General features: G+C 42.7%; 1 protein-coding gene across 1 annotated transcript in view; it reads left to right on the forward strand.

Moving 5' to 3' along the window:
* The window catches only part of NUFIP1 (nuclear FMR1 interacting protein 1), a 29,241-nt gene that overhangs the window by 5,893 nt on the left and 6,465 nt on the right, over positions 1-16,883 (forward strand). The window contains exons 4-8 of the mRNA XM_069970532.1: positions 758-820; positions 1,777-1,853; positions 7,637-7,729; positions 7,978-8,195; positions 13,185-13,310. Of these exons, the coding sequence (XP_069826633.1) occupies positions 758-820; positions 1,777-1,853; positions 7,637-7,729; positions 7,978-8,195; positions 13,185-13,310 (577 nt within the window). The remainder of the gene's footprint in view (positions 1-757; positions 821-1,776; positions 1,854-7,636; positions 7,730-7,977; positions 8,196-13,184; positions 13,311-16,883) is intronic.

Here is a 16,883-nt window from a genome sequence, read left to right on the forward strand (position 1 = left end):
CTTAAAAGAGATATTCCGAGGAGTATTTTTTCTAAATAATTCTGCTTATGCTGCGGTAAAAGTTTTTTTTTTCTATCTATACTCTCATTCCCTGCTTGCCCATGGCTGTCATTCTTACAGAGCCCAATTCCACTGAGCAGAACTTAGCCCCTATAAAACTTGTCATCACTCTGAATGGTTAATTTTAATAAAATCATGTAGGTATTGAAAAAATCTTTTGAAAGTACAGGTACATTTTAATGACAAATGGAACCAGTAAAAGATCAATACATAGTGTTCTGCCTTCCTTGTGTGTGGATAGAAGCACATCCAAGCCATCTAAAAGAACCACAAAAGACAAAGCTGTTGGCTGCAGCCGTGATGAGTCCTTCTATTATTGTGCCCAAAATAGCAAACCGAAAAGCCCCCACATTTTGACCTGTACAATAGCGTTGTCTTTGTCAAGTTACTGTGATGGTTGAAATGTTACTGCTTTTCTTTGTGCCACCTTGGGCACAAACTCTCATCTAGGATGCTATTGAAGGCTTTATCTTGTACACATTTTAGGGCAAGGATAGTCCTATAGCATGCTTGCATCCTTTTATATATCAAAGGGTGGTGCTGTCTTATTCTCTGCTTGTTGCAATCTAAAACATATAACACAGTCACATCTTATTATATGAATAGTTACAAAGAATGAGAAGAAAGAACGTGAAAAAAAGCAGTGCAGTTTAAACATTGTTTTTTTTTTTTTTTTAATTATTATTTTAATTTACAGTGCCAAGAGGTAGACTGCAATTTCAGAGCCCATGAGAAGCTGGTACAGTTTCACTGGAGAAATGTAAGTTTTGCATAAAGTAATCGTCAGGGGGGTACAGTACCGTTTGTCTGAGGGGGGTTCACACACAGCATTTTGTGGTAGTTTTTTTTTGTTTAGTTTTCTGAACCTAAGCCAGAAGGGGATTCCAAAGGAAGGTAAAATATTAAAAGAAGTTCTTATATCTCCTCTTCCTGTTGGGTCCACTTGACTTTGGTTCTAAAAACTAAAGGAAAAACTGCCACAAAACTGTGTGTGAAATTTTCCTAAACCTGGTAAGTTTCTACCATAATTATGGACCCAAAATACAATAGTACATTTACATATATGTGTGACTTTGTAAAGGCATCACACTTTCACCAAAATCACATAAATCAATACAAGTGAATGTAAGAATCTTTAATCAGACATATTACATTCTCCACTTACCAGGCTTCTTTTTTGGTCCCCCCCCGCCCCTCTGAAACCTCATTTATTCTTCAGAAACCGCTCAAATTTCCCTTAACACGGTCAGCATGATGAGAATACAGCTGCTCGTAGATAGGAGTGGTGAGAGAGAGAGTGGCAGACAGAGAGACAGAATCAGGGACACAACTGCAGCTTGTAGTAAGTTCTATAGCTTACACTGCTCAGTACTGCTCTCTAGTGTTCCATTCTGCTGCTGACTCTCCTACATCCAGTGGGATAATATAAATTAGTTGGGATGTTTGGTGCACTAATATACCATTATTCCGCATTGCAATGGGAGTTTTAGTTTAATGGAGATTGGTGTGTGTAGTTTTAACCTTATTCTTGCAGCTCCCTCACTGTAAGCAGCTGGTCTGTGGAGCAAAACTTGCTCTGATCAGCTTGTCTCTAGTAGATGCGTAGTCTGAGAATTTTATGCATATTGCCCGACTGATGTATCAGCAGGTTAGTGAGCTGTAGTTTTATTTGCATATCCTACATCATACAACTTTTTAGTTTTTTCCTGTTCTTAGATGCATGGACCTGGGGCGAAAAGAATAAAATTGGACACTGATGAAGAAATCAGTAAATGGAGAGAAGAGAGACGAAAGTATGTGTTTTTATTACTGTTCATTTATTTTACTATATATCCTATAATATTGTCATCACATAAATGTTATACACATTGAATTGCCCCTAAAACTGTGGCAGTTGCACGATAGTTGCTTCTACATTAATACTCAATACAGATGCATCAGATATGTCTGGTCTGGGGCATTTGCAGGAGGGAGGTGAGGTATGTATCTATCTGCCTTTCTTTATATATGTTCTTCACCCCTCCACTTTATGAGCTACATAGAGAGAGCTGTTAAAATGGGTTATCCAGGATTAGAAAGACATACCTGCTTTACTCCAGAACTAGTGCCACACTTGTCCTCAGGTTGTAAGTGGTATTACTCTGCTCTATTCACTTCAATGGAGCTGAGCTGCCCATTGGTTCACTTCAGACTTAGTAAAGCCAAGTAAAAAGGTATTGGGCTGAAATGGTGGGGCAGGTAGTTGGTTGCGATCACTGCATGTGGGTAAAACCATGTCTGTATGTGGCCTGTTGTTCATGCATTGGCCACTGCATGCCAACATGATTTTGCCCACAAGGCAATTCCAACATAGTACCTGTCCTAAAGTGTCAATCCACACCCTTTAAGCCAGGTACAAAAGTATTGGGCTGACATCATAATTCGTTCTGGGACTGTGCTTGTAATCCAAATCACTCTTAAACCAAAGCAAATTTTCCCATAAGGAATTATTGAAATGCAGACAAATGGTTCCACACCTAAAAAATAATTTATTTAATTCTGAATAATAGGTAAAACAAACATTTAGAAAGCTGGATATGTCATATAAGTTACTGTAGAGTATAGCCAAGCAGCATGTGGTGTATAATGTATAGTAAGTGCATAAAAATGAAAAAACAGAAGCAGTTTGTAGATACAGGAGGGAAGTGCAGAGTTCCATAATGCAGGAGCGTAGTACAACAGACTAGAATAGCGAAGCAGGTCTGTGTGGTCACATTATAACAAGTAAGGGGGGTGTTCAGCATGGACCAATCAGGAAGTGAGAATGACAGAGCTGTGCAGGAGGACAGTAACAGATCCTTTTCTATTCAGCAGTGTGGATGGCTGAGGGTTAATGCAGGCACATTATAGCAGCAGTGTGTATAGCTGAGTGCGAGTGCAGACACATTATAGCCGCAGTGTGTATAGATGAGTGTGAGTGCAGGCACATTTTAGCAGGAATGGAGTGGATGGGAAACAGAAGGGCTGACAGAGACTGCAGGGAGCATGAAGGAATGAGCAGGACAGATGTGAGCAAAGTATAGCAGCACTCTCTTTACGGGGAGAGAGGGGTTACAGCTATGAAGAGATTATCTCCACAGTCCTGTCCCCTGATGTAAGCCCCAGCCTGAAGTGGATCTACCATGATTTGGAAGGTGAGGGAGACTTCCTGGATCAGAGTACAGTACTGGAGACCATGCTGTGCAGACCATGCCCCTCCCCCACTTCGCCTCCCACCCAGTATTGGGAGCTCTTAAACCAAAGCAATGCTTGTAAACAAAGTTCCAATTTTGAAAAACTGAGCTCTTCTTGCAAAACACCCTCAATCCAAGTTACTCTTAAACCAATGTATCACTGTGTGTATGTATGTATGTATGTATATATATATATATATATATATATATATATATATATATATATATTAACCAAAATCGCTGTCACTGCATTCATTTTATCAAACAGTATGGCGAACTACACTCACCGGCCACTTTATTAGGTACACCTGTCCAACTGCACGTTACCACTTAATTTCTAATCAGCCAATCACATGGCGGCAACTCAGTGCATTTAGGCATGTAGACATGGTCAAGACAATCTCCTGCAGTTCAAACCGAGCATCAGTATAGGGAAGAAAGGTGATTTGAGGGCCTTTGAACGTGGCATGGTTGTTGGTGCCAGAAGGGCTGGTCTGAGTATTTCAGAAACTGCTGATCTACTGGGATTTTAACGCACAACCATCTCTAGGGTTTACAGAGAATGGTCCGAAAAAGAAAAAACATCCAGTGAGCGGCAGTTCTGTGGGCGGAAATGCCTTGTTGATGCCAGAGGTCAGAGGAGAATGGGCAGACTGGTTTGAGCTGATAGAAAGGCAACAGTGACTCAAATAGCCAACCGTTACAACCAAGGTAGGCAGAAGAGCATCTCTGAACGCACAGTACATCGAACTTTGAGGCAGATGGGCTACAGCAGCAGAAGACCACCCGTTACTAGCATGGTGTACCTAATAAAGTGGCCGGTGAGTGTATGGAGACAGAAGAGAGAGTTGTCCTGTTGTTAGCTTAGTATTTTGCTGTTAAAGGGGTAGTGCGGCGCTAAACAATTATTCACTAAATACACTTCCGGGTCTAGTGTGGGTGGGGGGAAACACGGGGAAGGGGGCCATTCACTAACATAACATACATTACAAAGTTGTATAACTTTGTAATGCGTGTTATTTAGTGAATAATTGTTTAGCGCCGCACTACCCCTTTAAGAAATTAAAACAGTTAATTTGTTCATAACGGCTTTATAAATGACAAGTGATTATAACCTCCCTTGGTATGCTCAGAGGTATTGTAGGTGTTGTAATACAGATTCCTCCTTCATGACATAAAGAATCAGATTAGCTTTCAAAACATAATGACTGGCTGTCAGCAGTCCGACAGTAGCAACAGTGAAAGCACGCTGTGTGCAGAACCTGAGCAGATGTAAGCAGCGGGGGCTGTAACCATGGGCCAGATTACAGCTGTGTGCATCAGACTGTAGTGCTCAGCTGTCAGCTCGCTGCACCCGCCGACTGCAGTGATGTCAGTGAATCAGAAAGTTGATACTGAGTGAACATATCTGTATGTAACTCTTATGTTTGAGGAGAGTTTTAGAAGGAATTCTGTACTCCATGGGATGCATTCAGGCATGTTCTATGCTATTGCTTGGCTGTGTATTAAAGTAGTTAGGAAGGCTATAAGTGTTTTTGATAGACAGAACTAGTATTTGTTCTTGGATTTATCATCCAAACAATCAAATTCACTGTTGGTGAAGTGAGCGATTAAATCTTTGTTGTTGAAACTAGCATACTTCCATAAATGCACTATTATAGCCGATGATCTCATAAACTGTGGCTTATTTACAGAGTGTAAACATTGTGTGAGTAGGGCTTCACAGACGATTTTTAGAAGAAAGCAGTCACGTTTTTCTAATCCTAGATAAACCCTTTAAGATTCTGGTTGCATTCAGAGAGCTACTATGCTACTGCACAGTAGCTGTCATACTCTGGCCTTGATACCTCTTTCTCTGGTAGTTCTACTGAACTGAACTTAAGGGGGTACTCCAGCACTTTAAAACTTTGTATATAATGCTGCCCATATATACAACATAATAAACACCTTATTCCCTTACGTCCCATTGGCATCACAACATATGGGGTAAATTCGCCCCTGCGAGCCCCTGGGACGAAGGAATATTTAATGAAAAAATAACAATTAAATTTTAATCCCCTCCTCCATTAGGTATAAATAGGCTCCACCTCCCCCTAGAGTAGGTGATTTTCGTAAAGACGAGAATTTCTTTATCCCTTTCGCAGGAAAGAACAAGGGGAGAAAGGCTTCAAAACCTTCAATATTCAGATGAATCTGTGACTCCATTGCCTTATGTTACTCCTCTGCTGATCTGGATCCACCAGAATTTACCAGGGCTCACTCTACTAGAGCTGTGGCCTCCACTTGGGCAGAGCGTGCCGCTGTGCCACTTGAGGCCAGGCAGCTACCTGGTCGTCTTTGACTACCTTTTGTGAGATATTTCAGGCTGGATACTTCTTTCTTGTCAAGAACAACCTTTGCAAGATCTGTTCATAATGCGGATGTAATAAATAACCCGCCCATTGGGGATAATGCTTGCTAATTCCCCATATGTTGTGATGCCAATGGGACGTAAGGGAAGCTAAAATTATTATGTTAATTTGTTTTCCCTGAGACCCATTGGCATCACAAGACTCCCTCCCTGTGTTTTATGTTTCTTTATAATTAGACTGAGGTCTAGGGGGAGGTGGAGCCTATTTATACCTAATGGAGGAGGGGATTAAAATTTAATTGTTATTTTTTTCATTAAATATTCCTTCGTCCCAGGGGCTCGCAGGGGCGAATTTACCCCATATGTTGTGATGCCAATGGGTCTCAGGGAAAACAAATTAACATAATAATTTTAGCTTCCTAACCAGCCATGGTTTCCTATCATCCTCCTGCGGTTTCTCCTGGTCCCTCTCTAAACGCTCCCACCACCACTTCGAAGACGGACTGCTCAGCCGATCAATGGCTGCCACCCTGTCCCGTTTTAGTAAGTGATAAGCCGAGTGCACTGTCACTTCCTAGATGAGTTTCTCTCTGAAGTAGTGAAGGCTGCGGACAGGAGGGCACTGGGGGGAGTGTGGTGAGGAAAGAATAGGATGTCCTGTAGAATAAAAGCATTTTTGTACGTTCTGAATTTTCTATGTTCACATCTCGTTTTTTGCCCCAGATTGAACAACACCTAGGCAACCTATTAAGAGATGACTATGCATAGCTTGATATGTTTCCAATGGGTGGGTTGACTTCATTGGGGAGAATGTAGTTATTTTATGACTATGTTCTGCCCGTTTCCTTAAATTATACTATTTTTGTGTGTTTTTTTATGTCCTTGTATGCTGTATGTCCAGGAAATTACTACATTCTGCCTATTCAGGTCAGTGGGCCTGTCGGCAACCCTTTGGGCTATGTCTTGTCATTGCTTTTTGACTGGTAGTTGATGTGTAGCCCGATGTGGGGCAGAAGACCAGATGTTATTGTTGCATCACTATCCTGTCAAAAAGGTTTACTGCAGGTACATTCATTTTAATAGGCTGACCATAGTCCATTTCCCAAATGTATACTTGTCTGTTCAGGGCTCAAAGCTGCCCTTAGTGGCATATTGAGTCCCAACACTAAATACGCCAATAAAAGTAAAACTAAGGAAACAAAGTGCAGACAAATAGACAATTCTTCATTTATTCATATTAGCTGATGTGTCCTCCTCAGTGATCCCATCTAGTATCAGGGAGGTAATAATTATTGCAATAAGAAATGATAGGCATTGTGGTGACACAGTTATTACCATCGCTGGCTGTTCACTGCAATTTCTTCTTCACTTGCTGCTGTTGTATAAATTATAAAGTTTTTCATTCCTTGGTCCAGAAATTGTGGTTGTCATAGAAATCTGTAGTGCCGGCTAGAAAATCTGCCCTTGTAATGACCCGCTCTCTGCGATGAGTGCCTACTCCAAACAGGGAACAAGTGGTCATGATTTTTTTTTTAATTTAAGCCTTTTCTTTCTGAAAAGGTCAAGTTAATTCCATGTCTCCTGTAATTTGCCAGATTGTGAATACAGCCATCTTTGTGTCTGTAGCTTAGCCGTTATTTACAGTTGAAAATGTTACGGAACGATTTGATGCTGCCCTCTAAGGAGAAAACATTATCTTACATGAACTGCCTCAGTATAGTACATTTTAATGACTTATGATTTAAAAGCCCTTCCTGAGTATGCCTAAAATAGACAAGTATATTACTGCTCAGTCCTATACTAGTTAATGGGACTGATCTATGTGTAGTACTGATCTTAGCTGCTGCAACTGTGCCTGCTATGGTGAAGGTGCTGCAGACCCCTACAATCAGATCATTGTATGTTTCTTTACTGTATGAAGGATTGTTTGCCTCTTTGTTTCCTGAAACCATAGCCGTGCAGACTTGTGTATACTCTTTATCATTACTGCTTATCTCAATTTTCATGTTTGTAGAAACTACCCAACTTTACAAAACGTTGCAAAAAAGTTTCGTCTCCAAAAAGAAAAGGAAGAGAGAGGAGAAGTGCTGACAACCGCACAATTTGGGTTTGTATAATCTTTGTTATAGTTGCTCATTATTTTGTGTAGGGTGTTTTGGTCTTCAGCAACCTCTATTTGCTCTGGTAAGGCATATAAAGTGGTTTTATCCTGCTCTTGGCTCTAGCTTGTACAGTTAATGTCTAGTGAACTTGTTTGATGCCTTGCTTTGTGTGAGGAATGCATCTCCCCGTGTGTCAACAACTGATCAGCTTTTTATTACAATTTTATTTTGTATGTGCCATGTACTTTTGCAGTAAGATGAAGGGAATGAGGAATGGTCCAGGTGGTGCCAAGGACGAATCATCCAGGAAAAATTACCAGCATGCAAAGAAGATGAGAAATCAATTTGTCTTAGAGGCTGCAAAACAGGAAGCGCCTGTAAAATTAGAAGGAATTCCCAAGGAATCGCTGACCAGTCAGAGTAATACACAGACTGTGAACCCACTAGATATGCTTGCGGGTAGTGACCCAGGTATCGGCATTTGTTTTCTTATATTTCTTTTTTGTTTGTTTTATGTTTATTTAAAGCGTAACTGTCATTTCAGGGTCATTTTTCTGAAAACATTAAATATCAACAGTACAAGCGATTTTAAGAAACTCTGTAATAGGTTTTATGTACTAAAAGAGTTTCCTTCTGGACTGAAAAAGCAATCTCCCAGCCTCCCCCCTCACATCAAAAGAAGCAGGATTTCTGTCTCCATTATGTGGCTATGGAGAGGGGAGGGGCTGTTAGGAGTCACTGAGCACGGAGGATTTCTGCAAAGCACAACACCCTGCAATCTTCTCTCAGTAAGTTCATAGATAAGCACTGACCTTTCTGACACCTGAATTTAGCGATTTAGGTGCCCAGACAGTCTACAAACAGCTGACCTTCATGTCACCTCTTCCTGCTCCCTCATCTCCCTCAGTCCCTCCCCCCTTCATAGGCTTACAATGGAGAGAGCAGAGCCCGTCTTCACTGGCTTCTCTGTAATGAAGACGTGTTTGCCTGATAATGCACAGATAATAAGTCGGGGGGAGGCTGGGAGATTGCTTCTTGAGTACAGAAGGAGGCTTTTTTGGCTGAAACCTATTACAGAGTTTCTTAAAATCGCTTATACTACTGATTTCTGCAATAAAAAAAAAACATGACAGTTACGCTTTAAATATTTATGGGACTGGTGTGAATAAAGACAATAGTGCAGCAACCTCTGCTAGCTGATTTGCAGATATTGGCAATATATCCCCCTACTGATCATATCTTTATGGTGTATCTTAAAGTGTCACTGTCATTACTTTTTTTTTTTTTTTTTTTTGCAGAAATCAATAGTCCAGGCAATTTTAAGAAACTTTGTGATTGGGTTTATTAGGCAAATATGCCATTATCTGAATTTTTATAAAAAAAAGACTTTTTCCAGGTCCCCCCATCCTCTCCTTTCTGTCATTTACTGCTCATTATCAGGCAATCTCAACTGTTTTACATCAGTCGGATCCTGTCTGTGCTATGGAGAGGGGAGGGGGAAGGAGGGATATTAGTCACAGCAGAGAACAAAGGATTAAACAGCAGGAAGCCCTGAAAGCCCCTATTCATAGGTCAGAGAGGTCAGTGCTGACGTCGGAGGAGATAGCCTGGTGATGTCCTGTTTTGGTGCCTCATCTCTCCCCTCTCCATAGAGAGCAATGAAGACATGAGGGGAGCTTCAAACTGCCTTTTCATGATAAAAATTAATTTTTCGGCTAATAAACCCAATTACAAAGTTTCTTAAAATCGGCTGTACTATTGATTTTAAAAATTTTTTTAACGACAGTGACACTTAACCTCCGCTCTGAACCACCGCCATCCCGGGTGCCGCGTGTAGCCCGGGACCATGGCTATTAGCGGGCACGGTCTGATCGCCGTGCCCGCTAATAAGGTAATCGGAGGCAGCTGTCAAAGTTGACAGCTGCATCCAATAACTGATCCAGCACTTCCCTGGTGTCTAGTGACGGAGATCGCTCCTCCGGGACATTGTCCCGGAGGAGCGATCTCCGTATTATTACCTGCCGGGGTCTGCTCCAAGATGGCACTGACCCCGGCTCGGCACTCATTTGTTTTCGGCTGCAGCAGCCGAAAGCAAACAAGTGCCGATCTCATTGATCTTTGCTGTATAAGTATACAGCAAAGATCTCAATGAGAGATCAAAGTGTATATACTAGAAGTCCCCCAGGGGGGCTTCTAGTATATGTGTAAGAAAAAAAAGTGTTGTCAATAATAATAAGTCTGAATCACCCCCCTTTTCCCAGGTTATAAATAAAAATAAATAAACATGTTTGCTATTGCCGCGTGCGTAATCGCCCAAACTATTAATTAATCATATTCCTGATCTTGCACGGTAAACGGCGTAAGCGCAAAAAAATACCAAAGTGCAAAATTTCGCATTTTTGGTCGCATCAAATTCAGAAAAAATGTATTAAAAAGTGATCAAAAAGTCGTATATGCGCAATCAAGGTACCGATCGAAAGAACACATCATTGCGCAAAAAATGACACCTCACACAGCCCCATAGACCAAAGGATAAAAGCGCTATAAGCCTGGGAATGGAGCGATTTTAAGGAACATATATTTGTTAACAATGGTTTGAATTTTTTACAAGCCATCTCATACAAGAAAAGTTATACATGTTATATATCGTTTTAATCGTAACTAGAGATGAGCGAACCGGGTTCGGGTTCGAGTCGATCCGAACCCGAACGTTCGGTATTTGATTAGCTGGGGCTAATCGGGTTCGGATCGACTCGAGCATGCTCGAGGTTCGTTCATCTCTATTCGTAACGACTTGAGGAACATGCATAACAAGTCAGTTTTACCCCAGGGCGAATGGCGTAATAATAAATACCTCCCAAGTAAAAGAAATGCCTTTTTTTGTTCAATTTCACCACACTTTGAATTTTTTCCTGGTTTCGCAGTGTACTTTATGCAAAAATTCAGCCTGTCGTTGCAAAGTACAATTAGTGACGCAAAAAATAAGGGCTCATGTGGGTTTCTAGGTGGAAAAATGCAAGTGCTATGGCCTTTTAAACACAAGGAGGAAAAAACTTAAACGCAACAACGAAAATTGGCCCCGTCCTTAAGGGGTTAAAGGGCCTTTTACACAGGATTATTGGCCAAGAACATCTCTAGAAACGTGATATTTGGCCCATGTAAAAGTGACAGTGATTAGCCTGCTTTAGAGCGGAAATCCACATAAGGAAAACTTGTTTTCCTTTAAAAGTACATAAAAAGTTATATAGATGTGTCTATACAATGTATTACCATATCTGTGCGGTTCTGCCACACTGGTAGCTGATTGACATCCAGGAAGTGAAGAGAAATGGCCTCTGTGCCGATCCATATTGTCTCCTGCTCCCTCTGCTCTCACACCTTAGGAGACAAATATTCCATGCCTCTGTCTCACATTGTGTGTGTCTGCTGAGCACAGGCTGATGATGCAGACAGGTGGCAGGGCGTGATGTCACAAGAGGCTTGGCTGGATCCCCCAATCTCCTGAGTGATCCACCATCTCTGTCCAGCCAGAAGCAGCTGCTGCAACTTCACTGATTTCGCTAAACTCTGCAGTGAAATTAGGGCTGTGTTCACACATGTTGGAGTTTCATTGCAGTACTGCAGCGTCTTTGCAAAATGATGCAATAACACAATTAAATGATGCTATACAGCACAGAGTATCAGAGCCGGCACTGCCAATCCCACCTGGACAAAAAACAAGGTATAAACTGTATATCCCGTGTAAGATAATATCGGATAAAGTCCGAGGTAGAGAATACAGCATGCTGTGTGGTGTTACAGGTAGAGAATACAGTGTGCTGTGTGGTGTTTTAGATAGAGAATACAGTGTGCTGTGTGATGTTACAGGTAGAGAATACAGCGTGCTGTGTGGTGTTACAGGTAGAGAATACAGTGTGCTGTGTGGTGTTACAGGTAGAGAATACAGCGTGCTGTGTGGTGTTACAGGTAGAGAATACAGTGTGCTGTGTGGTGTTTTAGATAGAGAATACAGTGTGCTGTGTGGTGTTACAGGTAGAGAATACAGCGTGCTGTGTGGTGTTACAGGTAGAGAATACAGTGTGCTGTGTGGTGTTTTAGGTAGAGAATACAGTGTGCTGTGTGGTGTTACAGGTAGAGAATACAGCGTGCTGTGTGGTGTTACAGGTAGAGAATACAGCGTGCTGTGTGGTGTTACAGGTAGAGAATACAGTGTGCTGTGTGGTGTTACAGGTAGAGAATACAGCGTGCTGTGTGGAATTAAAGGTAGATAATACAGTGCTGTGTGGGTGGGACCACCTTGAAATGATAATAATTCTCTAACACAATGAAACTGAAATGTGTGAACACAGCCTAGATGTTCTGCAACAGATTTGGCGGGGAATGGGCAGGGTGGAGGACTGTGATGAACAGCTAGGGGAAAGCAATGCATTCTGGAACCTGTAGTACTGTGTACAACTGCTCAACCAGAAATTACAGCCACAAAATAAATAAAATTAAATGGATTTTTGGTAGTTTCAAAACTGGGATAGATAGGTAAGCAATGCTAATAAGCTTTTGCAGAAGGTTCTTTTTTTTTCTTTTTTACCTCTACCTGAAGTTCCCCTTTAAAATCTATCTTTATCAGCTGCCCATGTCCCTGAGTGAACAGGATTTGTGTGGCTGAAAAAGATAAAGGGAAACTGACAGCACAGATCGGTTTCCAGGTCACAAGCAGTCTATACTTACCAGAGACGTTGCTTGTGATCCGGTATCTGGTTCTCTGGACCTGCAGCCACTTCTGTAACTTCCTACAGCTGCCGCCTCCTGAATGATTGACAGCCCGAGGAGGCAGGGCATGAAGATACGGCCAGTGCGAGGACCAGAAAGACAGATGCCGAATCGTAAGCAGTGTGGCTGGTAAGTATAGGCTGCTTGCGATCTGGTAACTTACAGCACTGATATATACATATCTGTACTGTCAGTTTCCAGGGCTGCATGAGCGATATAAGGATCGTTCATGAAGCCCATCTACTTCGCCAGCAAATCGCCCATCTAATTGGTTGCAAACATATTGCATTGGTTTATGTAAGCAATCAAATTTTGGCTTTGTAATATTTTATATGATAAAAACAGAGGGTGCCAGTAAAAAGTACGTGTCCCACAAGAAATAAGCCGCCCCCCCCCCCTTGTGTCCACTATAAAAAATGGTTTGTATCTAGAGCTAAACCTCTATATAGAGGACAGAGGTGATGTAAGATCAAAAGCAATAGGCTTATCTGTGAAACTTAGGTTAATTAAGTTACTGGGTACAGTTCTCCGTACCTAGAAGCGATGTAATATGCTCAATGTCCTGTATGCTGGTGTTATATCTCCACCACCTCCAAAATAATATGCAGATGACTTTACATTGTGTCTTATTTTTTATTACAATATTTCATGATCTTGCATGAATAAGTCATTTGGTCTCATTTCTTCTCGTAGAATCTGATAGTGGTGAAGAGCCAACATCTACCGGCATAACCGTCATTCCAAAGCAGGTTACATCTGGCCTTAGTAAACTTATTGCCAGCTATGGGAGTGCATCTGAAAGTGACAGTGAACCCGAGGGTGAGTATATATTATGTAGCACCAACACAATGTCCCAACTTTGTATGCTGTTAATACTGACAGAAAAAGGAGAGAATGAGTAGATTTAGGAAATTGGAGTGCTAGCCCACATGCCCAGGCCATCAAGAGAAAAGAGCACATGTACACAGGCTGCACCTCACAACAAGATATAATGCACAATCAATTGCAGAAATTTCTGGCACTACTTTCAAGTATATCTTAAGCACCATAATGGATATGTGCTAAGGTAATCTCAGCATGTGAATGAACCTGTGTGTTGGGTAGTCATCTTAGTGCTCAGCTCCATACAACATGATAGTAGATACAGTACAGAACGAGTGGCATTCACCGATCTTAAGTTCTGCGTTTATTAACAAACCCAGTCACAAACAATTATCATGGGAGACAGCTGGTGACGTCCACTGAGACAACAGTTGTTTAGTGCAGTCATGCTTCTTCCGGCTTGGCTGGGAGGGAAGAAGCACGACCGTGTGAAATAGCTGTTGCCTCAGTGAACGTCACCAGCTGTCTGTTGTCTCCCGTGATATTTGTTTGGTAACTGAGTTTGTTAATAAACACAGAATTTAAGAAAATTGGTTAGTGCCACTTGTTCTAACTGTCTATATATACTAGCAATAAGATAACATAACAGACACATGTAGTAATACAATTTTTTTGAAACGCACAGAAAATTCAGCAGCATAGTTCCATGATATGGTATGTGATCACAAACAAAGCCATAAACAATAAATGTACAGGTGTACCAATCAAACTGTGTTAAAAGATGTGATATAAAGGTCATTGTCATGATGTAGGAAATAATGCAGTATCCATACAAACAGGAAAACTGGCCAAGCCTGGCTTTGGAGACCAAGCCCCACACATTCTGTCCTCCAGTGGCTTCAACAGGGGTATACAGGGGCATATACAGGTAGTTTAATTGCATATATAGGGGAAAGACTCAATTATATACTACCATATTGCGATCTAAGTTGTAACTGGACTATTATATGGTCTGCAGCTCACTATACAGGTGGTCAGTGGCGGATTAAATGTACCCTGGGCCCCGGGCTGTCCACTCAACCTGGGCCCCTACCACCCCCCTCCCTCCCAGCACCCCCCATTGCCTAAGAAAAATAACTTAAATGTTAAAATGTCTCACACAGACACAGGCTGCTCCTGAGCCAGAGGCGGCCGCTGCTGTTCGTTCGGCTCAGTCCTCTCCTCTTCGTCATGGGCGGCGCAGACTTGGTCAGCTCACGTCACGTGACTCAAGCTCAGGTCACGTGGCTGACGTCGCCAGCTTCTTCACAACGCAGCGCCGCGTCCCGCCCACCTGGAGCAGCGTACAGTTGCACTGACACTGCACGCAGGGGAGCTAAGTGCTGCGACAGAGGGGGAGTTCCTGTTCAGCCACAGGAAATCTGGGAGGTGGGGGCGCGGCAGACTCCAGAGACAGCCCACAGCAGGTGCAGCACATCACTCAGGGCAGGGCCGGCTCCAGGTTTTTGTGGGCCCTTGGTTGAGAGAGCCTCAGCGGGCCCCTTTGTATAGCACATCTCGGGGCACATTAGCACACCTCCGGGCACACCTAGCACACCTACCAAATAAAGTTTGACAAAATACTGAACAAAAAAAACATAATTCGGTAACTCACAGGTGACGTCTTCCTTGATCTGAGGCGATCTCTCTGTTTCCTCTCCATCTTGCCCGGACCACCATGATGATTTCTTCAAGCTACAATTCATCTCTTCAGAACCTGTCAGACAAACATCTTAGGCTCCGCACATTTCCAGCAACTTCCTTCCCTTTTTCCCACCCATAGGCTCCCATACAGTAGTAACTCCACTGTGCAGTAAAATAAGGAGGTTTGTGGGTCCCGTGCTGTGCCCCCCATATAGTAGTAATGTCCCCATGCTGTGCCCCCATAGTAATGTCCCCTGCTCCCCATAGTAATGCCCCCTGTTCTCCCTCAACACAAGAAAATAAAAAAAATAAATCATACTCACTAATCCAGGCGGGGGACGGGTCCTCTTCTCCATTGTGTGCGTCTTGTGGATCCACCAGCAGGCGCAATGATGTCATCGCTCTGCGTCTGCTGGTGAGATCGCATCCACGCAGGGATGAGACTAGAATGGAGTTGTTAGAAGGAGGTCCTCTCCCTGGAGTCTGTATTCTAGCTTGTTCACCATAGAGCAGGCTAGAATGGAGTTGCTAGAAGGAGTTGCCAGACATTATTACAATCAGGGGGCATTACATGAAGTATACCAGGGGGAACTACAACTCCCAGCATGTCCAGTCTGTTATTATGGGAGATCGGAGGACATCACAGGAGGAGATATAAGAGAAGGACTACAACTCCCAGCATACACAGGGGAGGTATAAGTGAGCCCTGCCCCCTTCATGTCACATGACAATGATCACAGTTCCTTTATCCATTTGCATCCTCTCAGCCCTGCCCCCTTATGACATCACCAGAGGTCCTTGCCTACTGCTCTGCAGCAAATACGGCAGGTCCTTCTAACAACTTCATGCTAGCATTTACAATCCAAGCAGCGCTGCGGAGCTGACTCCGGTCCTGAATCGGGGGCCCGCTGGGCCCCGAAAGTGACGTGCTGCCGTGTAACATCCTGCATATTAATAATGTGGGTGGCGGCATGGGCCCCGGGCCGCCACCCAAACTGCCCACATTATAATCCGCCACTGCAGGTGGTGCATGTTGGTTGGCTGTGTTACCCAATATATCAGAGTAAAAAGGACCCCAGCACCTTCAACATTCATGGAAAAGCCTTACTGTATAATTTGAACAGAGTTCAGACAAAAATGTAGAAATTAGCTCCACTGGCCAAAGTGTCTAATACCTTGCTCACAGCCATATGTAACAGTATACTAGAACCAGTTATGCCATGTAAAGCAAGTAGTGACTAGTAGTAATTTTTTTTTTAACATACTAAAAAGGAAAATTGCGGCACCTAGAGATAAAATTTGTCTCCAATAAAAGTACACAAATTGCATCAAAACACGGAGGCACATGTTAGAAGAAAAAAAAAAAAGATTTTTGCCTCACTTGAGGAGAGGGCCTGGCCTGGTCTGTTCGGCAGGTGATGTAGTTATTGTCCTAAAAAATACTTTTAAACTTGAAGCCCATGCCAAACGGGAGTATCTGTGCCCTAACTTAGCACCACCCCTCCGTCCCTCCTCCCCACCCTCTTCATCATTAGGAATGCCACTGAAACATTTTCTCCATGCTGAACATTGCCCAGCTGCCTTAACGATCCAGCCCATGTGCCAGGCTGCCACAGGTGGGGAATAGGAGGCAACCTGCCTGCAGCTTTCCTAATGATGAAGAGGGTGGGGAGGAGGGACAGAGAGGTTGTGCAAAGTTAGGGCACAGATACTCCCATTTGGCACAGGCTTCAAGTTTAAAAGTATTTTTTTAGGACAATAACTGCATCACCTGCTAAACGGACCCCAGGACAGCAGCTATCCGAAGGTACAAGTGCTTTGGGGGGGTCAGATTGTGGGTACAGAGTCGCTTTAACGAAAGTGGCCATGCCTTATAGGTGTCAAAAT

The sequence above is a fragment of the Dendropsophus ebraccatus genome, chromosome 5 (genome assembly GCF_027789765.1).
Source record: "Dendropsophus ebraccatus isolate aDenEbr1 chromosome 5, aDenEbr1.pat, whole genome shotgun sequence".
NCBI lineage: Eukaryota > Metazoa > Chordata > Amphibia > Anura > Hylidae > Dendropsophus > Dendropsophus ebraccatus.